This window comes from Dendropsophus ebraccatus, chromosome 8 (assembly GCF_027789765.1).
Source record: "Dendropsophus ebraccatus isolate aDenEbr1 chromosome 8, aDenEbr1.pat, whole genome shotgun sequence".
Lineage (NCBI taxonomy): Eukaryota > Metazoa > Chordata > Amphibia > Anura > Hylidae > Dendropsophus > Dendropsophus ebraccatus.
Window position 1 is genome coordinate 8,275,543 of NC_091461.1, and position 23,400 is coordinate 8,298,942.

The 23,400-nt window shown below is 46.7% G+C and overlaps 2 protein-coding genes across 4 annotated transcripts in view; one reads left to right on the forward strand and one right to left on the reverse strand.

Moving 5' to 3' along the window:
- Window positions 1-10,876, reverse strand: part of NHLRC2 (NHL repeat containing 2) — a 31,088-nt gene extending 20,212 nt beyond the window's left edge. Inside the window, exons 1-4 of the mRNA XM_069979755.1 lie at window positions 10,680-10,876; window positions 7,431-7,583; window positions 3,725-4,180; window positions 388-509 (exon numbers count right to left, since the gene is read on the reverse strand). Of these exons, the coding sequence (XP_069835856.1) occupies window positions 388-509; window positions 3,725-4,180; window positions 7,431-7,583; window positions 10,680-10,842 (894 nt within the window). The 5' untranslated portion in view covers window positions 10,843-10,876. The remainder of the gene's footprint in view (window positions 1-387; window positions 510-3,724; window positions 4,181-7,430; window positions 7,584-10,679) is intronic.
- The window catches only part of DCLRE1A (DNA cross-link repair 1A), an 80,938-nt gene extending 59,321 nt beyond the window's left edge, over window positions 1-21,617 (forward strand). Inside the window, exons 1-10 of one of the 3 annotated variants that reach the window (XM_069979753.1) lie at window positions 10,959-10,977; window positions 12,204-12,606; window positions 13,679-14,851; window positions 17,930-18,063; window positions 18,435-18,553; window positions 19,554-19,697; window positions 19,966-20,111; window positions 20,375-20,529; window positions 20,623-20,764; window positions 20,934-21,617. In XM_069979753.1, the coding sequence (XP_069835854.1) occupies window positions 12,213-12,606; window positions 13,679-14,851; window positions 17,930-18,063; window positions 18,435-18,553; window positions 19,554-19,697; window positions 19,966-20,111; window positions 20,375-20,529; window positions 20,623-20,764; window positions 20,934-21,094 (2,568 nt within the window). In that variant the 5' untranslated portion in view covers window positions 10,959-10,977; window positions 12,204-12,212 and the 3' untranslated portion in view covers window positions 21,095-21,617. Of the gene's footprint in view, window positions 1-10,958; window positions 10,978-11,287; window positions 11,378-12,203; window positions 12,607-13,678; window positions 14,852-17,929; window positions 18,064-18,434; window positions 18,554-19,553; window positions 19,698-19,965; window positions 20,112-20,374; window positions 20,530-20,622; window positions 20,765-20,933 lie in introns of those variants that run through there. The other 2 variants (XM_069979751.1, XM_069979752.1) reach the window with 2 other exon arrangements.
- The last annotated feature ends 1,783 nt before the right edge of the window (window positions 21,618-23,400 follow it).

Genomic DNA, 23,400 nt, shown 5'->3' on the forward strand with positions numbered 1-23,400 from the left:
ACCCTGCAAACTGTGCATGGAAAGAACCACTATATAATTATAGGTGTAAAGTTTTTAATTCACAGGATAAGCCTTGTCTCTGTGTGATGGTGACAGGTTACTGCAGCGTAATGTATGAAGCTAAAGTTTGTGGCTCAAGTACAGTGTTTATCTCTGGCACCACAGCTGGCCTGTACAGAGGGATCTGGGGGGGGGACAGAAGGGAGAAGGACAGAAAGTTTGGAGGTGAAAGAAGAGAGGACGTGGGGATGCGGGGGTGGCGGCCAGAGAAGTTTGGAGGCATCAGCCAAGCCCATGTTAGTGGGGGACTCAGATGAATGATCATTCACTTATGTTCTGCTCATTGTCCCACACAATATGCCTTCTTTGTGAATGGATAAACTGTACCTTCCTGATGAGATGGTTCTCTGTATCTGCCACGTAGATGGTGTTTCCTCGTATAGCCACTCCTTGAGGGGAATTGAATAAGCATTCTGAGAAGCCGCCATCCTTCCAGCCACTGCCACGGCCTGTGAGAAACACAACAACCAGTCACTTATGTTTCTATACATTACATCTCAGTGTCACAGATATAGGGCAGGTCCATAGTCATCAGGCCTTCTCCTCATCCGGAAAGACGTTCTCCAATGCAAACTGCACAAAGGCAGCAGAACCACAGTATGTAGTCCGCTCCTGAGCGCCCCCTAATGGTTACTGCAGACAGGATTTCACCATGTAATGGCCAGGGGGGTGTAGACTTTTAGCAGCACCCCTGTAAAGCAGCTGGAAGGGGCTGCAGCTTCCACAAGGATTACCCACCATGCACAGCTTCATACAGGGGCTGCCCGTGATGTTGCAGCTCCTTTTATTCACGCCAATGGTAAGAGCTGCAATAACCACTACTGAAAGTATGGCACTGGGCCTGGATAGCTGCAACATTCACAAAAGGAGTTTCAGCCCCTTTATTCAGCTGATCGGTGGGAGTCCGATCTCCCCAGATCATCAGTCCCTAAAAACTCGTAAAAGCATGTACCATTAGGTCCTAAATACAGAGATGTGCCTGCGCCATGGAGGCATCCGCCATCAGTATATGTTATGGTAAGCGCCAATACATGAAAACGAAATGAAGATCAATACTAACCAATGTCACAATTTCCAATAATAACCCGAGTAATAATAAGCCCCCTCCCTAAAAAATTAACCACAACAATACTAGAAGGATAAAAAACCCAAAAACTATAGAGTTATAGATCTTAATGCATCACTGAAAAAAATATGGCAGCATTGTGAAAAACTTTCCCTTGTAGAATCAATAATAATACAAAGAAATTGTAAGGGGGGGCAGCTTTAGATTAGAGACGCGTCGGGACTGTATCCTCCTCCTCCTCCGCTGTTGCTCAGGGTCACACATCTGCAGAATCACTCTCTCCCGGAGGATCTGGGACGCAGACGTACTCCTGTCCTATATGGTTTAAACTCATCCCCTAATAAATTATATTCTGTTTCTTACTCAAAAAAAAACATTAGAAAAAGGGCCAAGAACTTTCCAGCCATTCATCCTCCACCATCACAGACACATGAAGGGAAGATACATCCCAGGTATTCCGGTGCCAAAATCTATAGGAAACTACTATTATCCTGCAGATGATAGGAGACACAGGATGTTATGATGGATGCTGCCACATAGAGCGCTTAGTGCCGTTCCTTTAGGCCAGGCATGTCCCAAAGTCTGGCCGGAGGGCCATTTGCGGCCCGCGTTCCGAACTTTTACGGCCCCCCAGGTATCCAGCTTGCTATTATCTGCCTGTGTTATAAAGCATATAGCATGTAAAATGGTCGGCCCTCGCACATATTCACTTCATCAAATTTGGCACTCTTCGAAAAAAGTTTGGACATGCCTGCTTTAGGCTATTTGATCTATCAACCTGTTTCTCACACTTCTCTATAGGTTTTAATCCTCAAAATGGATATGTTACAAGAGGTTTTTCAGGACCCTGGCCTATCAGCAATACACTGGATGGCTCCGTCCCCTGTGTGGTGGTGGTGGTGCCAGCGGCGTCAGGGTACTGCTCTCTGTTCTCTACACATCCTATGCAGACCAATGTGTATAATGGTGATAGTCAAACTCTGTAGTTCCGTTCCTGCATTCAGATTCCCTTTTATTTGTCCCCTACTTTTGGCTAACATACAGTATGTGTATTAGCACAAAGTGGGCAACAAACAGAAGAATGTATAAGGCTAGGTTTATAATACTTATTTTTATGACAAGAACGGCCGTCGTTGGCAAAGAAAATAATGGCTGTTCACATCACAGAGAAATGTGTTGCATTGAAGTCAAGGCAAACAGCAGCCGTTGTTCACACAGCGTATTGAGAAACAGTTGATGTTTGCTACGGCCGTGGAAATAATTGACATGTCAATTATTTCCGGCTATTGTGTATTGATTACAATGCAATTTTCAATGCAAACAACGGCCGTTGTTCTCAAGTTGTATTGTGTTGTTTGCTACAGCCATGGAAATAATTGACATCATGTTGTTTGACACTTACTATACTGGTGGTTGTTTATAAGTGCCAAACTACAGCCACTGTCCGTACCCTGTGTGATTATAGCCTAAGGGCCCTATTCCACCGGACGATTATCGTTCAGATTATCGTTAAATCGTTCGAATCTAAACGATAATCGTTCGGTTGAAATGCAGTTAACGATTAACGACCGAACGAGAAATCGTTGATCGCTTTATAAGACCTGGACCTATTTTTATCGTTGCTCGTTCGCAAATCGTTCACATTGAATAAGACATCGTTCGGTCGTTCGCAATAGATACGAACGCAATAGCGAATAAATACGGAAGAAGAAACGATCGCAATTACGATCATAAGTAACGATTATCGTTCCATGGAAATGAGTGAACGTTTTCAGGTCTTTCGCAATAGCGGTCGTTTGAGATCGTTAATCGTTAACAGTTATGCTAACGATAATCGTCCGGTGGAATAGGGCCCTAAGGGCCCTATTCCACCGGACGATTATCGTTCAGATTATTGTTAAATCGTTCGAATCTAAACGATAATCGTTCGGTTGAAATGCAGTAACGATTAACGACCGAACGAGAAATCGTTGATCGCTTTATAAGACTTGGACCTATTTTTATCGTTGCTCGTTCGCAAAACGTTCGCAAATCGTTCGCATTGAATAAGACATCGTTCGGTCGTTCGCAATAGATACGAACGCAATAGCGAATAAATACGGAAGAAGAAACGATCGCAATTACGATCATAAGTAACGATTATCGTTCCATGGAAATGAGTGAACGTTTTCAGGTCTTTCGCAATAGCGGTCGTTTGAGATCGTTAATCGTTAACGATTATGCTAACGATAATCGTCCGGTGGAATAGGGCCCTAAGACTGCAGGAGCTGGCTACAGAGTTTGTTGTCTGTTACCAGTAATATCTCCGTACAATAAAGGGATTACATATTACTAGAATATGCTATTACTTTATGGTTACGCTCTGACCTCTGGGACCCCACTGATCCTGAGATTGAAGGGGCCTGGAGGGGTCAGTGCTGGGGCTCCTTTACCTGCACAGCACCTCGCCCTTCATTCTCAGGGTTGGTGGGGGTCCCCGACTCCCATCAATCATAACGTGATGATATATGGTAGTGACACGCTATCACTCAGATGGGTTAACCCCATAGACTTTATTTTTATATAAGTCATATGGGTCATATAATATCACATTCTCACCTCCGATAGTGTGAAGGATTTGGCCGTCCTTGGATACAACCAGGATTCTGTGATGTCCGGTATCAGAGATCACCAAGGTGTCACCGGACGGGTCTGCGACCACCTTACCAGGAAACAGCAGCGGTGACGGGGGCAGCGAGTCCTTGTACAGTCGCAAGGGAATCCGGTGCTCCTTTATTTCCTGTCTCTCCTTGTAGAATTTTAAAGCCATAGAAGAGAAGAGGAACAAGTTCTCCTTGTGTCCTTCTCCAACCAGAGAGAAGAGTAGGTTTCCCTGAGGGCCGAGCAGGACGAGGGTCGGCCAGCATGACACCTGCAGCTCCTGCCATAGGGTGGCGTCTGCATCGTTCACTACCGGATGGCTGATGTTGTATCTCAGGACGGCACTCTTTATGTTATCCAGAACCTTCTCATTGGGAAACTTGGCTGAATGCACCCCGATAATGACCAGTCCATCTGCAAGAAGAAGAAGCAGTGTTACTTCGGCAAGAGTTCTCGAGTCCAGACTTTGATTCCTGCCCCACTCTACAGACTGGGAGGTACTTCCCAATATAACAAGTCTATGGAGCAGTATCTATGTACCGGTAGTATAGACAGTTTATACTATATACACTATATAGGCACTTTATTAGATCAGCTGCCCAGTCAATATTGTATCCTCCCTGTATAGAGGTCAGACCTGTGACCCCAGAGTGCAGCACAAAATCCAGTCATCAGTTTGCTGTGGATTAGATTTAGGCTATGTTCACAAGTTGTAATACAACAACCGTTGTTTTGAGTGTCAAACGACGGCCAGTGTATTACATAACGCATTATCAGCCGTAGGAACGTTATATTACACCCATGGAAGTCTGCCGGTCGTATGGGTGTAATTTAAAATCAATTAACCTTTGACTTTTACTCACACTACGGCCGGCAGGACGGCCACACAGTGCGTGAACAGTCTATTTTCTACGGCTGATTTTTGTGAAAACAGACATGTTTATTATTTATTACAGCTGCAGTGAACAACAGCCGTGTTTGGTGCACTGTGTGCACAACAACGACTGTTGTTCTACTGAGATTAATAAAAAATCTATTACTTCAGAAACCTACGGCCGTTGTGTTCGATAACCACTATATTACATAGTTACATAGTTAATACGGTTGAAAAAAGACACATGTCCATCAAGTTTAACCAAGGAGGGGATGGATACAGGGAAGGGGGAGGGGTGATAGGTTCTATACATATGCATTTATATTATTTTGCTCTAAGAACTTGTCTAAGCCGGTTTTGAAGCCCTCTACTGTTTTTGCTGTGACCAGATCCTGTGGTAGACTGTTCCACAGATTCACTGTTCTCATGGTAAAGAAGGCGTGTTGCCTCCGGAGGGTGGACCTTTTTTTCTCCAGGCGGAGGCAGCGCCCCCTTGTCTCTCCAGGCGGAGGCAGCGGCCCCTTGTCTCTCCAGGCGGAGGCAGCGGCCCCTTGTCTCTCCAGGCGGAGGCAGCGGCCCCTTGTCTCTCCAGGCGGAGGCAGCGGCCCCTTGTCTCTCCAGGCGGAGGCAGCGGCCCCTTGTCTCTCCAGGCGGAGGCAGCGGCCCCTTGTCTCTCCAGGCGGAGGCAGCGGCCCCTTGTCTCTCCAGGCGGAGGCAGTGCCCTCTTGTCCTTTGAGGGGGTTTTACCTGGAACATCTTTTCCCCATATTTCTTGTAGGGGCCATTTATATATTTAAATAAATTAATCATATCTCCCCTTAAACGTCTCTTTTCCAGACTAAACAAATTTTATTCTTTTAATCTCTCCTGATAACTAAGATGCTCCATTCCCCTTATTAGTTTAGTTGCCCGTCTTTGTACCCTCTCCAGCTCTAGAACATCCTTTTTATGAATCGGGTTCTAAAACTGGACAGCATACTCCAGATGAGGCCGCACCAAAGCTGTAGGTTTCTAAATTCATTAGTGTGTGAGAGCATAGCCTAAAGGTGAATTCATATTAAATGGGAATCCAGTGATCTGAGGAGGAGGCCAGGTCATTGCCGGGGCTAGGATTTCATTGTCAACCTTGTGGGATTGTAACAATGTGGAAAATATAAGTTAATGGTACAACTGAGAGAAAAAAATCCAGCGACTGAAACAACTAATCGCTACAAAGGGTCAGAGGAGGATGTCAGGAATGGTTCTCAGATGAGCAGGAAACTGCAGCCGAGCACAACGCTGGTGTCCAACTAAATGTCTGATCCCACAACTCACCGCTTCTGAGCACAGAGGGATTATAACAGCAGACTGATAACTCCATAGTCTTTAGGCCCCTGAAAGACTACAGGGGCCTAAAGTAAAAACTGTATCTCAGCAGTTTAGAAACAAGGCCAGTCAGCTAGATCCAGACCTGGTGTGATGAGGCACCATGCTGACGGGAGGGTCGCGACTTGCCACAAGCCAGGACCCACTTTGTGTCAGTTCAGGCTGGTAGAGATGTAATGGAGAAGGGAATATATTCCTGGTGCACCCTGGCTCCTCTTACACCTGTACATAGACAGTAGGTCTTAGGGCCCTATACCACAGTAACAATAATCGGCCGGATCGGCCCCATTTGGCCCGATTCCTCCCGATTCCGCCGATTATCGTTCGGTGAAATAGAGATAACGATCAGCCGATGATTGTGTCATCGGCTGATCGTTCATTTAGGGCCAGACCTAAAATCATCATTCCCCCACCGCGCATCGCTACGGTGTGTGTGTGAATAGCGATGCGCGGCGGGCGACCGACATTTTGACAAGCAGCAGCATCATACATTACCTGTCCAGGCTTCTTCTCCGCGCAGTCTTCATCCCCGGGTCCCGCGCGCTCTATCTTCAGAATGGCCGGTCAGCTGACGGAGCGCTCAACCAATCACAGGCCGGGACCGCCGCTGCCTGTGATTGGCTGAGTGTGGCCTGTCAGCTGAGAAGAAGCCTGGACAGGTAATGTATGATGCTGCAAGGACATCGGTAATGATGTCCTTGCAGCCCTCGCTTAACGATCGTCAGGCCGTGGAATAGGCCCAGTAAACGAGCGGCGATCTAGCAGATCGCCACTCGTTTACATTGTTGATCGGGCCCTCCTCGGCCCGTGGAATAGGACCCTTATCGAAGCATTGTGGTGGCCAAGGTCTCCATGCTGGCCGCTTCCCCAGCAGCAGACACTGGCACTTCCAAAAAGGTCATATGGTTATGGATTGGCTCCAGAAACATGACAGCGAGTTTTGCTTCCCCGGCCTTCACATTGCCCAGATCCTAATACTATAGACATCTGGGAAGAAGGTAAAACAGGCTCAGAGCAGTTTAGGACCATCATATTATGAATGGTGTATAGTCCCACGCTACTAGATGGGGGCCCCACTAAAGTGGCCACTCATACATAGAATCAGTGTTGGAGTGTCCATATACCTATTGTACAGCATATATATATATACATACACACACACACACACACACACACACATAGCTGCTATAATCCTACAGAAAGTACAGTGTATAAGGTGGCATGTATTATGAATATGCTGCACCCCCTTTTCTGTATTTACTAGAGATGAGTGCTATCGAATCTGATATCATTCGGCATTTGATTACCGGTGGCTGATAGAACTTGGATGCCGCCTTAGGGAGTCCTGGAAACCATGGATACAGCCATAGGCGCTCAGCTCTAGCATTCTGGCTCACTTTCACTATTTCTTGCAGCTGTCAGTACCTGTGTCAGAGTATCGCTTCTCCAGAGCGTGCAGGTTCGGGAGGATGTGCATACAGTTAATGCAACAATAAGTGAAAAAATCCAACACCACAAGCTTCCCGCTGAGAGCCCTATACAGAGAAAGGGAGCCGTCCGTGTTCAGCCATTCCAGCCCTGCAAAACACGATAGAATTAAACAAAGAAGAAAATGGAGGGGGGGGGGGGGGGGGAAAATCACACAATAAATCCACACATGACAGCTTGTTCTAGGAACAAAATTATTGGGGTTAATCTTCCTATGATAACTTTTTGTAAGAAGCTGATTATTCTCTATAGGGATCTAGAGGAGTCACCTCACTAGATGTTGGAGTAAAGGTTTATTGAATGTCATTGTATTATGTTTCCTCCAGAAGTTCTGTAACTGGTTGATAATTACTGTCCCATATGAGGAGAAAATCATCTATGAAATGGACCAGACCCTCCCAGAGATGACGAGGTCAGACACTCCCAATAGACAAATCAGTGTAGCTTTGGGGCAAATCTGGTCCCCATGCCGGTTCCCCAAATCTGTGGATAGGAACTTCTGTTACACAATTATTTTGAGCTACATTCGCAGGACTGTCTGCAGATTAGGACAGCACTCCGGATGTGCACCCATAGCTGTCTGCAGATTAGGACAGCACTCCGGATGTGCACCCATAGCTGTCTGCAGATTAGGACAGCACTCCGGATGTGCACCCATAGCTGTCTGCAGATTAGGACAGCACTCCGGATGTGCACCCATAGCTGTCTGCAGATTATCACAGCACTACGAATGTGCACTCATAGCTGTCGGCATCAGCACTGGCCCATTCATTTAGAATGTAAGATCATACAGCCCCAATATGGACCGGTAACATGTACAGATGTGTGTATAGGGCCATAAAAGTGAATGGGTCCACACAAGCGGATGTGAAAGGGGCCTAAGGGTGCATGTACATAAGTCACTGCAGATTCTGCTGCCCCTGAATCTGAAAATCTGCAGTAGTGGAAGTTTTGCTACTGACTCATTGAGGCCAATGGGTGGCAAAATCTGGTGCACAAAGGGGGAGATTTATCAAACATGATGTAAAGTGAAACTGGCTCAGTTGCCCCTAGCAACCAATCAGATTCCAACTTTCATTTTTCAAAGAGTCTGTGAGGAATGAAAGGTGGAATCGGATTGAATGCTTTGCAATTTACATATCTGTGTGAACTGCGCCTGCCTATCCTTGCATGGGATCCCGAACCGGAGCCGTATCTCCCTGGCATCTAACTAGCAGCAGTTTGAAAGAGCGCGCGCTCTCATACACGCGGACGCCACAACAGCGCAAGACAGCACACCATGCTGCACTAGACCGCGACTGCTCAGTTCTCATGTTGGCCGTATAGACTGAGGCACGGACTACTGCCATAACACCGCATCTGACCGTGGGAGCTACCACCAACAGGGTGAGAGGTGGATATTCCACCACCATTTATTTGACTTCCATTCTATTTTTCCTCCTATGAGTAAAAATCTGAAAGGAGAGACTATCCTTCTAAAGCATAAGCATAACAGCTCAACAGCGATACGAGCCCATGTCATACATCGAGATTCGGGATTACTGCTAAAACTATTCAAGTGAGGTGTCTGCGCTGGGCCCGGCGCGGTTTACATCACCAGGCTCTTTTTTATACATACTCTTTTACTTTTTGTTTTTTATTCCATTTTTTATGTTGACTCTTTTATTAGATATGAATTTTATTAACTTTTCTATGCATTTAGATTGCTATTATATATGAATTTGAGTAATAAATGTTGTCATTAAGCTATATAGGTGTACAATTACCATCTTAGTAACATAATACCATTTTAGCAACATATCACCCACTTTTGGAGAGCCTACTATATTGGTATATGTCTGCAGATTAGGACAGCACTCTGGATGTGCACCCATAGCTGTCTGCAGATTATCACAGCACTACGAATGTGCACTCATAGCTGTCGGCATCAGCACTGGCCCATTCATTTAGAATGTAAGATCATACAGCCCCAATATGGACCGGTAACATGTACAGATGTGTGTATAGGGCCATAAAAATGAATGGGTCCACACAAGCGGATGTGTGAAAGGGGCCTAAGGGTGCATGTACATAAGTCACTGCAGATTCTGCTGCCCCTGAATCTGAAAATCTGCAGTAGTGGAAGTTTTGCTACTGACTCATTGAGGCCAATGGGTGGAAAAATCTGGTGCACAAAGGGGGAGATTTATCAAACATGATGTAAAGTGAAACTGGCTCAGTTGTCCCTAGCAACCAATCAGATTCCACCTTTCATTTTTCAAAGAGTCTGTGAGGAAAGAAAGGTGGAATCTGATTGGATGCCGGGGGCAACTGGGCCAGTGTCACTTTACACCATGTTTGATAAATCTCCCCCATTGTGTTTATGTGAACTATGACAGGACCTGAGCTGTAAGCTAGCACTGATCTAGGAGTCTGCTACCCAGCTCAATGACCGTGACGATGGGGCTGCACAATGCGGATGGGGCTGCACAATGCGGATGGGGCTGCACAATGAGGATGGGGCTGCACAAACAAACCACAAGACCGTGCAATCATTGGCTTCACTCAGTCGGCCACACATCTCCCATGTAATAGGACAACTAATGACGTTTAAACACGGTAAACGTGAACGATCAGCTGATCAGCTTCCGTTTGTTCTTTGGCCGATCGCTGGTCTGTTACACAGGATGATAACCGTCTTGAATCTAATATCATAACTTCAATTCGGTTGATTAGGTTGTCTGACCCCAGTGGTCTCTATAACGCTATGTGACAGATCAATGTTAAAGTTTTGTATCAGGTGACAAGAAGTTGTAGTTCTGTCACCGCTCGTGGACCGCTGCTTTCTACCCTTCAGACTGTATTTTATTGCATTTAAAGGGGTAGTTCAGCAAAATAAATAAATAAATAAAATAAATTCCTGCAAATAAACTGGTTTCAGAAAATAAATAGTATTTGTAATTTACTTCTATTAATAAATTCCCAGTCTTTTAGTACTTATCAGCTGCTGTATGCCCTGCAGGAAGTGGTGTATTATCTCCTGTCTGACTATTAATACTGTATGAACACAGCCCTAGTCTTCTCACAGCTGAGGGTCTGCTACAGCTGCCTCCTGCCTGGACATACACATATCCAGCACATACCTCCCTCCTGAGCTGATAGTTACAATGTATCAGCCAGGTATACACCCATAGCCATAGTCAGTACCTGGAGAGAAGTCTGGAGCCCTGAGCCCCGCTGCCCGTCCATTCACCTTCTCCAGATACTCCAGCACCAGCCTCTCCCTCTCCTCCTGAGACTCCGCCTCCTGCAGGGCGCCCTCCAGCGGGCTCTGGAGCCCCAACAAATCATTCAAGCTGCAAGTCGCCATCTTGCTCCTCCTTCTATGATTGACAGGCACAGGGTTACCGGGCAACGACAGCTGGCATCTGTCACTTTACGTTAAAATCCGCAGATTCGCGTCACCATCCTCAGAGCAATCCTTTATAATACATATAGAATATTAGTAATAAATATCCTTATTATTACTTCATCAAAAAACACGAATCTCAATTTAAAATTTTTATTAGAAAATTATTTCTGTAGTTGCTGTGGTTACGAATGTGCTGATCGTGAGAATAGATTTACGTCCGAATCTAGTCTTTCATTTTGTTTCTTTAGATTCGACACTAACGATATTGTAATAAAACCGCTAATCGATAGTTTGGTAAATCGGAACAATCTTGTAGAAATAATTTCGATGACGTTTATTGGATGAAGATTTTATTTCCATGTAATTCTTTCCGTCTTGTGGGGGAGGTGGGAGGAAAGTGCGGCGGCGGATGCGCAGGCGGAGCCGGGGGGGAGGCGCTGAGAATGGCCGGGAAAAGACGGAGGAGATGACGGGAGGAGCGGACTGCGGCGCGGTAACACCGGGACTGGGGGGGGGCTCATAGAGAAATAATAACGAGAATTTATATATTTTAGGGATACTAGGTCGCTAATGTTATTGGCCACTATCTGTGCGTAACACTGCGACTCTTCCTATATTAGTGAATGGGACATTAGCGGCCGCTTTGTTCACTCTAGGAACTTGTGCGACTATTTTTTTTTTTGTAAGGGAAAAGTGCGACAACCGCATCACATGATCCCTGTCACTGTTCAGACTGAGCTATATTTTTTCTTTGAAACAGTGACCCCCCCCCCCCAACCTGTGCCCCTACAGCTGTTATAGAACTACAACTCCCAGCATCTCCTGACAGCCGGCCCAGTGTTCCCCAGATGTTTCTCTAGCTCAGAGGTTTCAAACACAGGACCCTCCAGCTGTGATTACACTACAACTCCCATCATGCCCGGACGGTCAGAGATAACGTTTTGGCTGCCCAGGAATGATGGGAGTTGTAGTTTTGAAGTAGTAGTTGGAGAAATTTACCTACGGGGGGGTTCAAACTCACAGTCCTCCACTGCTGTTGCAGAACTACAACTCCCATCATGCCTGGACAGCCAGAGCTTTAGCTAACAGCTGCAGGCTGAACCCATCCCTGTTTTATCAGCTAGAAATACCTGCGTAACTTTAGTCCAGGGGCAGGGAACCTCGGCTCTCCATCCAATACAACTCCCATCAAAGCTAAAGCTTCGGCTGTCCAGGCATGATGGGAGTTGTAGTCTTGCAACAGCTGGAGAGCCACGGTTCCCTGCTCTAGTCCACCTATGTCTCTTCCATCCTGAACACTTTTTCTTCTCTCCTTTCAGTGCTGAACAATGTCGGACAATGAAGATGATATCTGGGGTTATAAATCCCTCCGGAAAAACAGAGCAGCGGATAAAGCAGGATGTCAGGATCAAGGGAGGAAACCAGGGGGGCAGGCAAGAGGAGGGGGTACCAGGAAGAGGAGGGAGGCCAGAAGGACCCCAAACAGCCCGGCCGTCACCTCACCCCGACCAGTGCAGGGAACGGACTCCCAGGAGGAGCCGCCATCTACACCCAGAAGGAAAAAAGCTGAGAGTGTGAAGACCCCGAGCCCCCCTGTCACCCCTCAGAACAGACACAGCGGCCATTGTCCCAGCTGTCAGATGCCGTTCTCCATATTACTAGTACAGACTCCCCGATGGCACGTGAGCGAATGCCTGGACACCCCATCAGCCGTACAGACAGGTACAGGTCCCATTTTAAAGGGGGTTTTCCACCTACCACACTGCAGAGCAATTGATCGTCTGATCGATAGGGTTCAGAGCACTAGGACCCCCCCCCCCCCAGATCATAAGAGCGTGGTCTTGTGTGCCCAAAGATCATGTCTGCTGCTGTATATAAAGAGATCGTTCCCCCCTCCTTAAAAAAAAAAAAATCTTTCAAATCAACTGGTACCAGAAAGTTATACAGATTTGTAATTTACTTTTATTTAAAAAAAAAAATCTCCATTTATTTTCCAATACTTATCAGCTGCTGTATGTCCTGCAGGAAGTGGTGCATTCTCTCCAGTCTGACACAGCGCTCTCTGCTGCCACCTCTGTCCACATCAGGAACTGTCCAAAGCAGGAGAGGTTTTCTATGGGAATTTGCTGCTGCTCTGGTCAGTTCCTGACATGGACAGAGGTGGCAGCAGAGAGCACTGTGTCAGACTGGAGAGAATACACAACTTCCTGCAGGACACACTGCAGCTGATAAGTACTGGAAGACTGGAGATTTTTTTTGTTAATAGAAGTGAACTACAAATCTATATAACGTTGTGACACCAGTTGATTTGAAAAAAAGATATTCACTGGAGTTTACCTTTAACCATGGGGTGTATGAAGATGGCCGATCGCTGTTCTTGTGATCGGTCTCCATGGTTGGATCCTCACCATTTACAGTAATGTTGCTGTCAAAAGTTAAAGCATTGCTGCAAATGTAACATAACCCTTGTAAGGCTGTGTTCACACTAGTGTCACTGAGGCTGACTGCACCACTCTGCCTGTCGGGGACCGTGAAATCTTGGCAGTAGTGTTACCAGAGCCTTAAAGGGGTATCCTGGTATATAACATTCATCCTTAGAATAAATCCATGTGATCATTGGGGTTCAACCAACCCTGCACCCCCACAAGGGAGTAGAACAATAATACTACCATGTGACTTCTGACCATAAGGGTCCTTCCACGTGGACCACTATGTGAGAGGAGGGGGTTCTCCTTTCGGTCACCAGTCTCTTTTTTCCTTGATCGGTTTGTTGATTCTGTGATCTCTTTTGCAGAGTGTCCAGACGGTCTGCGCTGCTCGTCCACTCTTCCCTCTCACTACAAGCGCTTCTCCCATTTCCTGCTAGCACAAAGCCGGGATGGGGATCAGGCCTGGTTTTCGGTGCCCTGTACCCCCGATCTGGTTCCACCCAAAGCTGCTAAGTCTGAAGTTTCCAATGGTTTCAGTCCTGCAAAATCCAACACAAAAAAGAACACAAAGCTGAAAGCGTCCCAGTCCCCCTCCAGCTCCCAGGAGTCGGGGAAGAGGACCCCGCTGGACATCTGGCTCTCCTCACCATCCAAGGCCTCTCAGGACTCCTTCTCCTTATCCCAGGAGAGTCCCAGCCATGTGACTGCTGCCACACACCCTCTACCTCAGCAAGACGCTGATGTGTGTAACACTGCCATCTCCTACTCCCCTCTAGTCAGTGACCAGGAGCTGTTCAGTGACGATGAGGACAACATGAGAACCCCAGATAAGACGCCTGGTCACAGCCAATCATCTGCAGCAATGAATTCTCACTCACAGTACTATAATAGCAATGAGCAGCCTATGGGTCGCCCCACTAATGATGGCAGCAACAGCTGTGGCGATGTAGAGATGATGGTGGCTGATTATTGGTCTGAATGCAGCACACCTGTGTCTGATATCAGTGAGTGGCCCCCAGCACAGCCTTATCCAGAGGGTGCGGCCCACCTCAGCTCTGATCAGCCCTGTTTACTCCCCACTAGGACGTCTCCAGCGACTGCTAAACCTTGTGCACTGATTTCCCAGCGTGCCGTAAGGGCCGAGCAGCAGCCAACATCACAGATACAGGAAAAGTTATCACAGGGGTCTCAGGAAATGTCGGCTGTGGCCTCCTCCAAAGCCATGAAGCAAATGGACATCGGGGTTTTCTTTGGACTGAAACCTAAACCTAAGGAGGTTACCCCGGTGGCTGAGGTGAAGGTGCCCCTAAAAAGCCAGAGCCCCAATGCTGTTCTTCCCTCACAGGGTGAGAAGCGGACCAGGAAGAGGAAGGCCACAGGTTCTGTGGGAGATGCTGGCGGAGTGGCAGAGATTCCTCCTGTGATCCCAGAGTCAGTGACTACAGGAACCCAGAGAAGAGGTGGCAAGAGATTCGGGCAGAACACTGAGCAGGAGGGGAAGGGAAAGAAGCAGTGTCCCTTCTACAAGAAAATCCCAGGTCAGTGTTCGCAATGTAGATTTTTATTTGTTGTTAAAGGGGTTAGAAAAACCACCGCTGCTAGAGACAGCACCACCCCTATCATCAGGTTGTATGTGGTATTGCAACCCAGCTCCATTCACTGTTGCATTTTTCTGTGTTTTTGTGTGTTTGCAATTTCAGCCATAGCAATGTGCTCCTGCCTAGTGTGAACTGTGTTCTAGGAGAGCTGACCAATTTTTTTCTTTTTTTTTTTTTCTGTGTTCAAGTTGGGGTAGTGGCTGCCTCTATTTGGTTGTGCACTCCACCTGTCTGACCCAGGTGGTGCAATTATTTTTGCAGGTATTAGACTGATCTTGCATGCCCAGAGCATAGGCGTACTACATGCCATGGAGAGGCCATTACAGTGTAGGGTCTGCCTAGGGCTGGGCGGTATAGCGTGAAAATGCCGATACCGTCCCTGGCGTCGGTAAACCGACCTCAACTTTGCCAGGGCGGTATTTGCGGTATTTCTCCTCCGCCCCCTCAGCTCTCCAGTGTCCCCGCTCCCAACCTGCCTGGGATTCTAGCCAGGGTGCACATTTACTATTGAGGCAGGTGACCTCCCCTGCCCTGCAGCAGTCTGACATTTGGCAGCAGCCCATCGCCCCCCATCTCCTCTCACCCCGAACAGTGGCTGACCCGCTCCTCATACCTGGCAGACACGCGGCATTCCCGGCCGCCCCCGCCACTCACTCCGGAAGAGCCGACCCGCTCTTCATAACCAGCACTGAGTTCACACGCGGCCCTCCTGGCCGCACGCACCCGCAGGTTCCTGGTCTCTGGAGAAGGAGGTTGCAGGGACCGGGGGATCGTGTGATGGATGGCGTCACTGTGGGTGGTGAAGCTGTATAGCGGGATCGGGGGTCTGCACTGTGCCCCCACATCCCACTATACAGCCCCAGCGCAGCGACGCCATCCATCACACGATCCCCCGGTCCCTGCAACCTCCTTCTCCAGAGACCAGGAACCTGCGGGTGCGTGCGGCCAGGAGGGCCTCGTGTGAACTCCAGTGCTGGTTATGAAGAGCGGGTCGGCGACTGTCGGAAATGCTGCGTGTGTGCCGGGTATGAGGAGCAGGTCAGCGACTGTTCGGGAGGGGGGGGGGGGGCAGAGGAGGTGGCAGCCGTGAGGGCCAAGTGTGTGCCAGTGCTGTATCTTCTCCCTAGTGACAAGGGAGAAGATACAGTTTATATCACCCCCAGCTTCTGCCCCCCCCCTTCTGCCCAGATCTCCCCCAGCTTCTTCTGTCCCCCCGCCCCAGTTCTAATTGCAGTCCCCCTTGCCCCCGCTTCAGCTGCCCCCTCTTCTATTTGATGTGCTGCCAGAGGTTGGGGGGCTCATACAAAATTCATGGGGCCCCATGTATTTTTTTTTTTTTTTTTTTTTTTGCTATGGGGTGTCATGAATCCTAGCTATGCCCCTGCTCCACCCCCAGCTGTCTTTTGTGATCCTCTAAGGGTGTATTTACACAGAGATTTATCTGACAGATTTTGGAAGCCAAAGCCAGGAATGGATTTAAAAAGAGGAGAAATCTCAGGCTTTGCTTTATGACCTGATCCTTGTTTATAAGTCTGTTCCTGGCTTTGGCTTCAAAGATCTGTCAGTTAAATTTGCCTGTGTAAACGCACCATTAGACACATGAATGCTCAGCTTAGCTGAGTGTGCATGTGTTTTTAATGTAGAACCTGCATAGCTGTATACCTGTGTATACACGTCTTGTATTGTGGACATACATATATAATACTGCCACTACAGGACGTGTAACTACAGGACGTGTATATACGGGTAACGGGTATACAGCTATACACACTACAGGATGTGTATATACTGGTATACAGCTATGTACGCACTACAGGACATGCATACACAGGTATACAGCTATGTAGTACATAGCGCTATACCTGTATATACACGTCCTGTACTTGGTACATTGCTGTATACCCGTATATACATGTCCTATTGTAGCTGTATACCTGTATATACATGTCCAGGTTCTCTGAGACCCCCTAATTATAATAACAAATAATGACAATAGACTAAATGGCTCATCCTTGTGTTGCTGCTCAGTGAGTTACTTTTTTTTTTACTCATTAAAACAAAATATCCCCAGGTTGGCACGGTTAAGTGGGTGTGGCTTGCAGAAGGGTGTGGCTTACCTAAGGGGCGTGTCATAATTATCGTTCAGTTATCGTTACCGCGGCTACATGTACGATTAACCGCGATAATGATTTAGGTCAATATCGCCCAGCCCTAGGTCTGCCCTGATATGAGTCCACCTTATCGTGGTGAGGCAGTTTACGCTGTTTGCAAATAGTAACCAAAAGCCTCATTATTTTTGTGGGAATTTTTTTTGGCACTTGGGGGGGCTGCTTTTAACTATATTTTCATGTCTGTATCTTGCTGTTGCATTTTTCTGTGTTTTTGTGTTTGCAATTTCAGCTATGGCAACATGTTCCTGCCTAGTGTGAACGGTGTTCTAAGAGAGCTGACCAACTTATTTTTTTTTCTTTTTTTCTGCTCTTTTTTTTTTTTTTTTTTCTGCACTCACTTCAATGGATCTGAGCAGCAAAATCCCACACCCAACCTGAGAACGAAACTGGTGCTGGTTCTGGAAGAAAGCCTCCATGTTTATTTTTTTTATTTTTCCCTTTGTTTTGTGTTCGGTGCACCCATTTTCTGGTCATGTGGCTTGTGCTATTCTCAATGCTGTTCAGAAAATTGTGGTTGTGCTGTGGAGAAGGGGTCTTCTCTCCTGTGTGTGTAAGGATTACAGATCAGCTGTGACTGCAGTGACCAGATGGCTTTTACCAGTTGTGAATAGTTGGGGGTATGTGCACATGTGGCAATTGCTCCATTTAGCCAAATAGGTGGATATCGGTTAGAGAACTTTTCTGTCCTTATAGAGCCCAGCAATCAGTTTCTACCATGAATTGGTATTAGACTGTAAAAGCTGTAGGCAGCAGCAGAATCCCTTTGTGCTTCCAAGGTTCCTTATGACTATTCTCGTTTCTGTGACTGTCTGATCTCTCACCCCTCTTTATAATTGTCTCCCTGTAGGAACGGGCTTTGCTGTGGACGCCTTCCAGTACGGTGCGATAGAAGGCTGCTCTGCCTATTTCCTTACTCACTTTCACTCAGATCACTATGGCGGCCTCACAAAGAAATTCCGCTTTCCTATTTATTGCAGCCAGGTACAGATAGTGTTTTCTTGTTTTTGTTTTTGAATAATGCTTTTATTCACCTTTTGACATAATGGGGGGGGGGGGGGGAGGGTTACAGAAAAGAGGGGAGGGCAAAAGGGCATAGAACCATCCCTTAGTATTCAGGTGGAAAATATACGTGGGGGGGTGACCTGGATATGGAGAAAAAATGGTAGACACCTTGTCATTAGCATAATACTTATTGATGTAGCAGCTGTTATTTGTGATGGGTCTTCTCCAGCCCCTATAGCTGCTGGCTTGTGGGTGGGGTATAGAGCTACATCTGGATTGTGGGCAGGATATAGGTATACATCTGGATTGTGCAGGGATATATTGATAACAATCGTTCTTGTCTTTTTCAGATCACAGGGAACCTGGTGCAGAGTAAGCTGCGGGTAGAGAAGGAGTTCATCAATTGCTTACCCATGTACACAGAGTGCACGGTGAATGGTGTCCGAGTGGTGCTGCTGGACGCCAACCAGTACGTATCCTGTGTGACTGGAGCTGCAGCCACCGGCTGTGAACTCTCCAATGATTTCTGTTGTAAAATAACTTCACCATCCGTCACGTCCTTCCATTGGATTGCATGGTGACGTGTCAGTACTATATAACTTTATAATGGCCTGCTGCCTTATTGCAGTGTTGGTCATACCCGTCAGCCGTGTGTTCCATACATCATTTAGAGACATTTTATTTTGGCCTTTGCCTTTCTGAACACAGTGTAGATGGCAGTCAGTCACTGCTGTGTATACAGTGATCAGGAAGCAGCGCCTATAGATGGCAGGCAGTGACCGCCGTGTATCTAGGGATCAGGAAGCAGCACCTATAGATGGCAGTCAGTGACTGCTGTGTATCCAGGGATCAGGAAGCAGCGCCTATAGATGGCAGGCAGTGACCACTGTGTATCCAGGGATCAGGAAGCAGCGCCTATAGATGGCAGGCAGTGACCGCCGTGTATCCAGGGATCAGGAAGCAGTGCCTATAGATGGCAGGCAGTGACCGCTGTATATACAGTGATCAGGAAGGGACAGAACTGCTCCAGTAGTGATCATGTAGTGTTGGCACCTTGGGTTCTCTGCACCTCTACAGGAGTCTGTGTCCCTGATATCATCCCCAATTACAGGGGGAGAAGGTGAAAAAGTCACAAACATACATTGTACCAAACAATCAGGACAAGGGGGAGATTATTTTAGACTTTGTGTGCTATTAGCTATGAGACGTGTTCTGTAAATGAAGGCATAGGCCTCTGTACAGGTTACAGCTCTGTGTATCTCTGCATCTATACATGACCATATCCTAACGTGATAATCCTGGATAATGGTGCCCTATACTGTTATACAGGTGTAGGAGATTCATTCACTACAGAAATGCTGCCTGCCTCCCCACATGTATTTGGACTCCCGCTATTTTCCCCCAGGTTTACATGTTCTCCATCATACATGACTGACTGCTCATCTTTCCCTTTTGCTGTCATGTCGTAGCTGCCCGGGGGCCGTTCTGCTTCTCTTCATCCTCCCCAATGGGAACACTATATTACACACAGGAGACTTCCGTGCAGAACCCTCCATGGAACGGTATCCAGCGCTGCTTGGCCGAAAGATCCACACGTTGTACCTGGACACCACGTAAGACCATTATACCTTCATCTGCACTACTTTACATGAGGGAACATTACAGCAGAAATCTGATTACTTCTATATGTAAACTGTAAAATGGTGATAAATCTATGTAAGAACCAGCAGAATAGTGAGTGCAGCTCTGGAGTATAATTCAGGATGTAACTCTGGATCAGTACATGGTAAATAGATACAATCCACATAGTGCTTCTGTGAATACACTATGCATATAGATATTTTGTGATGTACCTTGTTTATTTGGTCTCCCCCTTCACAGATACTGCAGTCCGGAGTACACCTTCCCTCCGCAGCAGGAGACTGTGCAGTTTGCTGTGAACGTTGCATTTGAGATGGTGACTCTACATCCCAGAACTCTGGTGGTTTGCGGAACCTATTCCGTTGGAAAGGAGAAGGTGTTCTTAGGTAACTGCTTGCACTCTGCTACCTTTATGTGGTTCATAGTATTGAATGGAATCAGTGCATGTCCGACCTCCAATGAATAAGACCACCATCCTTGTGATTGGTGGGAGTCCCAGTAGCTGGACTCAGAATCAGTACAGAATATGTAATATATGTACACAGTGACCCCACCAGCAGAATTGTGAGTGCAGCTCTGGAGTATAATACAGGATGTAAATCAGATCAGTAATGTGACAGCTTTTAATGCTCGTTCCTCCTGTTTGCAGCCATCGCTGGGGTTCTAGGCTGTAAGGTTTGCATGTCCCAAGACAAATACAAAACAATGCAGTGTCTGGAGTCGGATGAGATCCGCTCCCTTGTGACCACAGACTGGCACAGTACCGCTCTGCACGTTCTTCCCATGATGCAAGTTAATTTTAAGGTAAAGTTTCTGTGCTCCTTTTGGACTCCGTTAGTCTTCACCTGCCTTGCGTCCATTGCTCTGTGTATCCTCAACCTGCCGTTTTGCTTACAGGGTCTTAATGCCCACCTCAACAAGTTCTCCGGTAAATATGATCGCATTTTGGCCTTTAAGCCGACAGGATGGACGTATTCTGATGGCTGCAGTTCAGTGGCCGATATCAGGCCAGATATCCGAGGAAAAGTCACCATGTATGGTATGTATCCTGTCAGTATTCTATAGTATGGCGGTGGGAGAATATTGTGGTTTTTGTAGAATATATGGAGCTGTGTATCCCAGGAACAGACCTGGTTTGCTATACAGATGAAAGGGCTTTTCTTGTCCCCCTCCCTTCCATGTTGTCTCTAATCTCTGTCCTCTCGCAGGTATTCCTTACAGTGAACACAGCAGCTTCTCAGAGCTGAGGAGATTCGTGCAATTCATAAGGCCTCAGAAAATCATCCCGACCGTCAATGTGGGGAACTGGAAATCCCGCTCTGCCATGGAGAAGTATTTTGCAGAGTGGCTTTCAGAGACCCGGAGATGAGGTTTTATAGGATCTGTATCAAGCACTTTACTGCCGGACGACGGAGAGGAGCATAATAACACGGAGTAGTCCCATGTGACTGAGGGTACAATGTATGATGAAAAGCAACTTTCTAATACTGCTTCAGGTCTTTAGCAAAGTCTGTTTGCTGCTTATAGCAGGGATGGGGAACCTTCGGCCCTCCAGCTGTTGCAGAACTACAATTCCCAACATGCTTGGACAGCCAGAGCTTTAGCTAACAGCTGCAGGGTTGAACCCGTTCCTGTTTTTTAAGCTGGAAATACTTGGGTAACTCTAGTCCAGGGGTAGGGAACCTTGGCTCTCCAGCTGTTAGCTAAAGCTTTAGCTGTCCGGGCATGATAGGAGTTGTAGTTTTGCAACAGCTGGAGGGCCAAAGGTTCCCCATCCCTGGCTTAAAGGAGAACATTAATTCAAGCAGTGCTCTCCAGCTGTGACAGGACTACAGCACTCATCATGGCCCACGCTCAAGGCTGCTTTACAGACTGTGAGGCCACTAAGGGAGTTGAGGCCACTAAGGGAGTTGTAGTTTTGCAACAGCTTAAGGAGCACAGGATGGGAGCAGCTCTTCACAGCCAGATTTTTATTTATTTATTTATTTTTCTCTTTATAGCTGTGTATTTGCTGTCATTGAAAGTGTGTAGAGATCACTTCTCTGCCTCTTGGCTAAGATCAATTGTAGTAAAGGCTGTAGAGATTTCAGCCTCTGGATGTGAACGGTTCTCCCACCTGTTAAACGCAAGCAGAGATCTTGGGAAATGGTAGGAAATATTAGAAAGCTGCTGAATCTTATTATACATTCATGTAAAACGGTATATAAAATAAGCAGAAAATATTGGTGACCTTTTTATCAAGCAATACCTCATGTCTGGGGGGGGGGGTCAGTAGAGACCGGCCGCACAGTGGGAATGTCTTCTCAGTGTTCAGGAGAAGTCACATGACTGGTGAGCCGGACTGTGCGCTGCCCTCAGGGACCCCAGCTGGATCATGTATTCTCTGTATTACAGCAGGTGGCGGCCATGTCCTGTATTCTGGCGCTGCCACCTTCTTACAGTTCAGGATCTGCCGCCATGTTGTCGCTGCAATCGCCTTATGTCTAGTGTTGTCACATGTCGTCATTTTAATGTTAATGAATTTATTAGTATTATCTATTGGGGAGATGGGTAATTATCTATTTAAGGAATCTTTTATGATATCATGGAGAGTTTAAATAAAAAAATAAACTTTTTATGACACTGTTTCTCATCATTTTGTCTTAGAGAATAACGAGCGCCACTGCCACCTTATTTCAGACTAGTCTTGGGCGGGGGGGGGGGGGGGGGAGGTTACTGCAGTACATGTTAGAACTCCGGTGGGGTGGCGTCGATTGAACTACTACTCCCATTGTGCATGGATAACCAAAGCCAAGCTGTCACAGCATGGAGGGAATTGTATAGGGGCTGGAGCTCTTTGTGTTAGAGAACTAAATGCCCTGCAAAGGCAGTCACATGGTAACATTCTCCTGCCCGCAGCCACCACTAGGGGGAGCTAATAAAAGATGGGCTTGTCATTGAACTCAAGGGGAACTGTGTTTCAGGTAAACAATACAGATTACAGTATAGTTAGATTAAGAAACTTGGCCTTAAAGTGTCACTTTATTTCTGAAAAAAAAAAAAAAAAAAAAGTCCAGGCGATTTTAAGAAACTTTGTAATTGGGTTTATTAGGCAAATATGCCATTATCTGCATTCAAAAAGACTTTCCCCAGGTCCCCCCTCCTCCTCTCTCTCATTCACTGCTCATTATCAGGAAATCTCCAGGGCTGTGGAGTCAGAGCTAGTTTTGGCTGGAGTTGGAAAAAAATGTACCGACTCCAGCTTTAAAAAAAAAAAATCTTTAAAAAAAGTTTTGACCATGAATATATATTATGAGCAACATTCTAATAGGATACTGGCCCTGGCCCTATTACATAAGGGTGGTCGGGGAATATATCAGTAATAGGACACTGGCCCTATTAGATAAGGGGGGTCAGGGAATATATCAGTAATAGGACACTGGCCCTATTAGGGGGGTCAGGGAATATATCAGTAATAGGACACTGGGCCTATTACATAAGGGTGGTCAGGGAATATATCAGTAATAGGATACTGGCCCTATTAGATAAGGGTGGTCAGGGAATATATCAGTAATGGGACACTGGCCCTATTAGATAAGGGTGGTCAGGGAATATATCAGTAATAGGACACTGTCCCTATTACATAAGGGTGGTCAGGGAATATATCAGTAATGGGACACTGGCCCTATTAAGGGT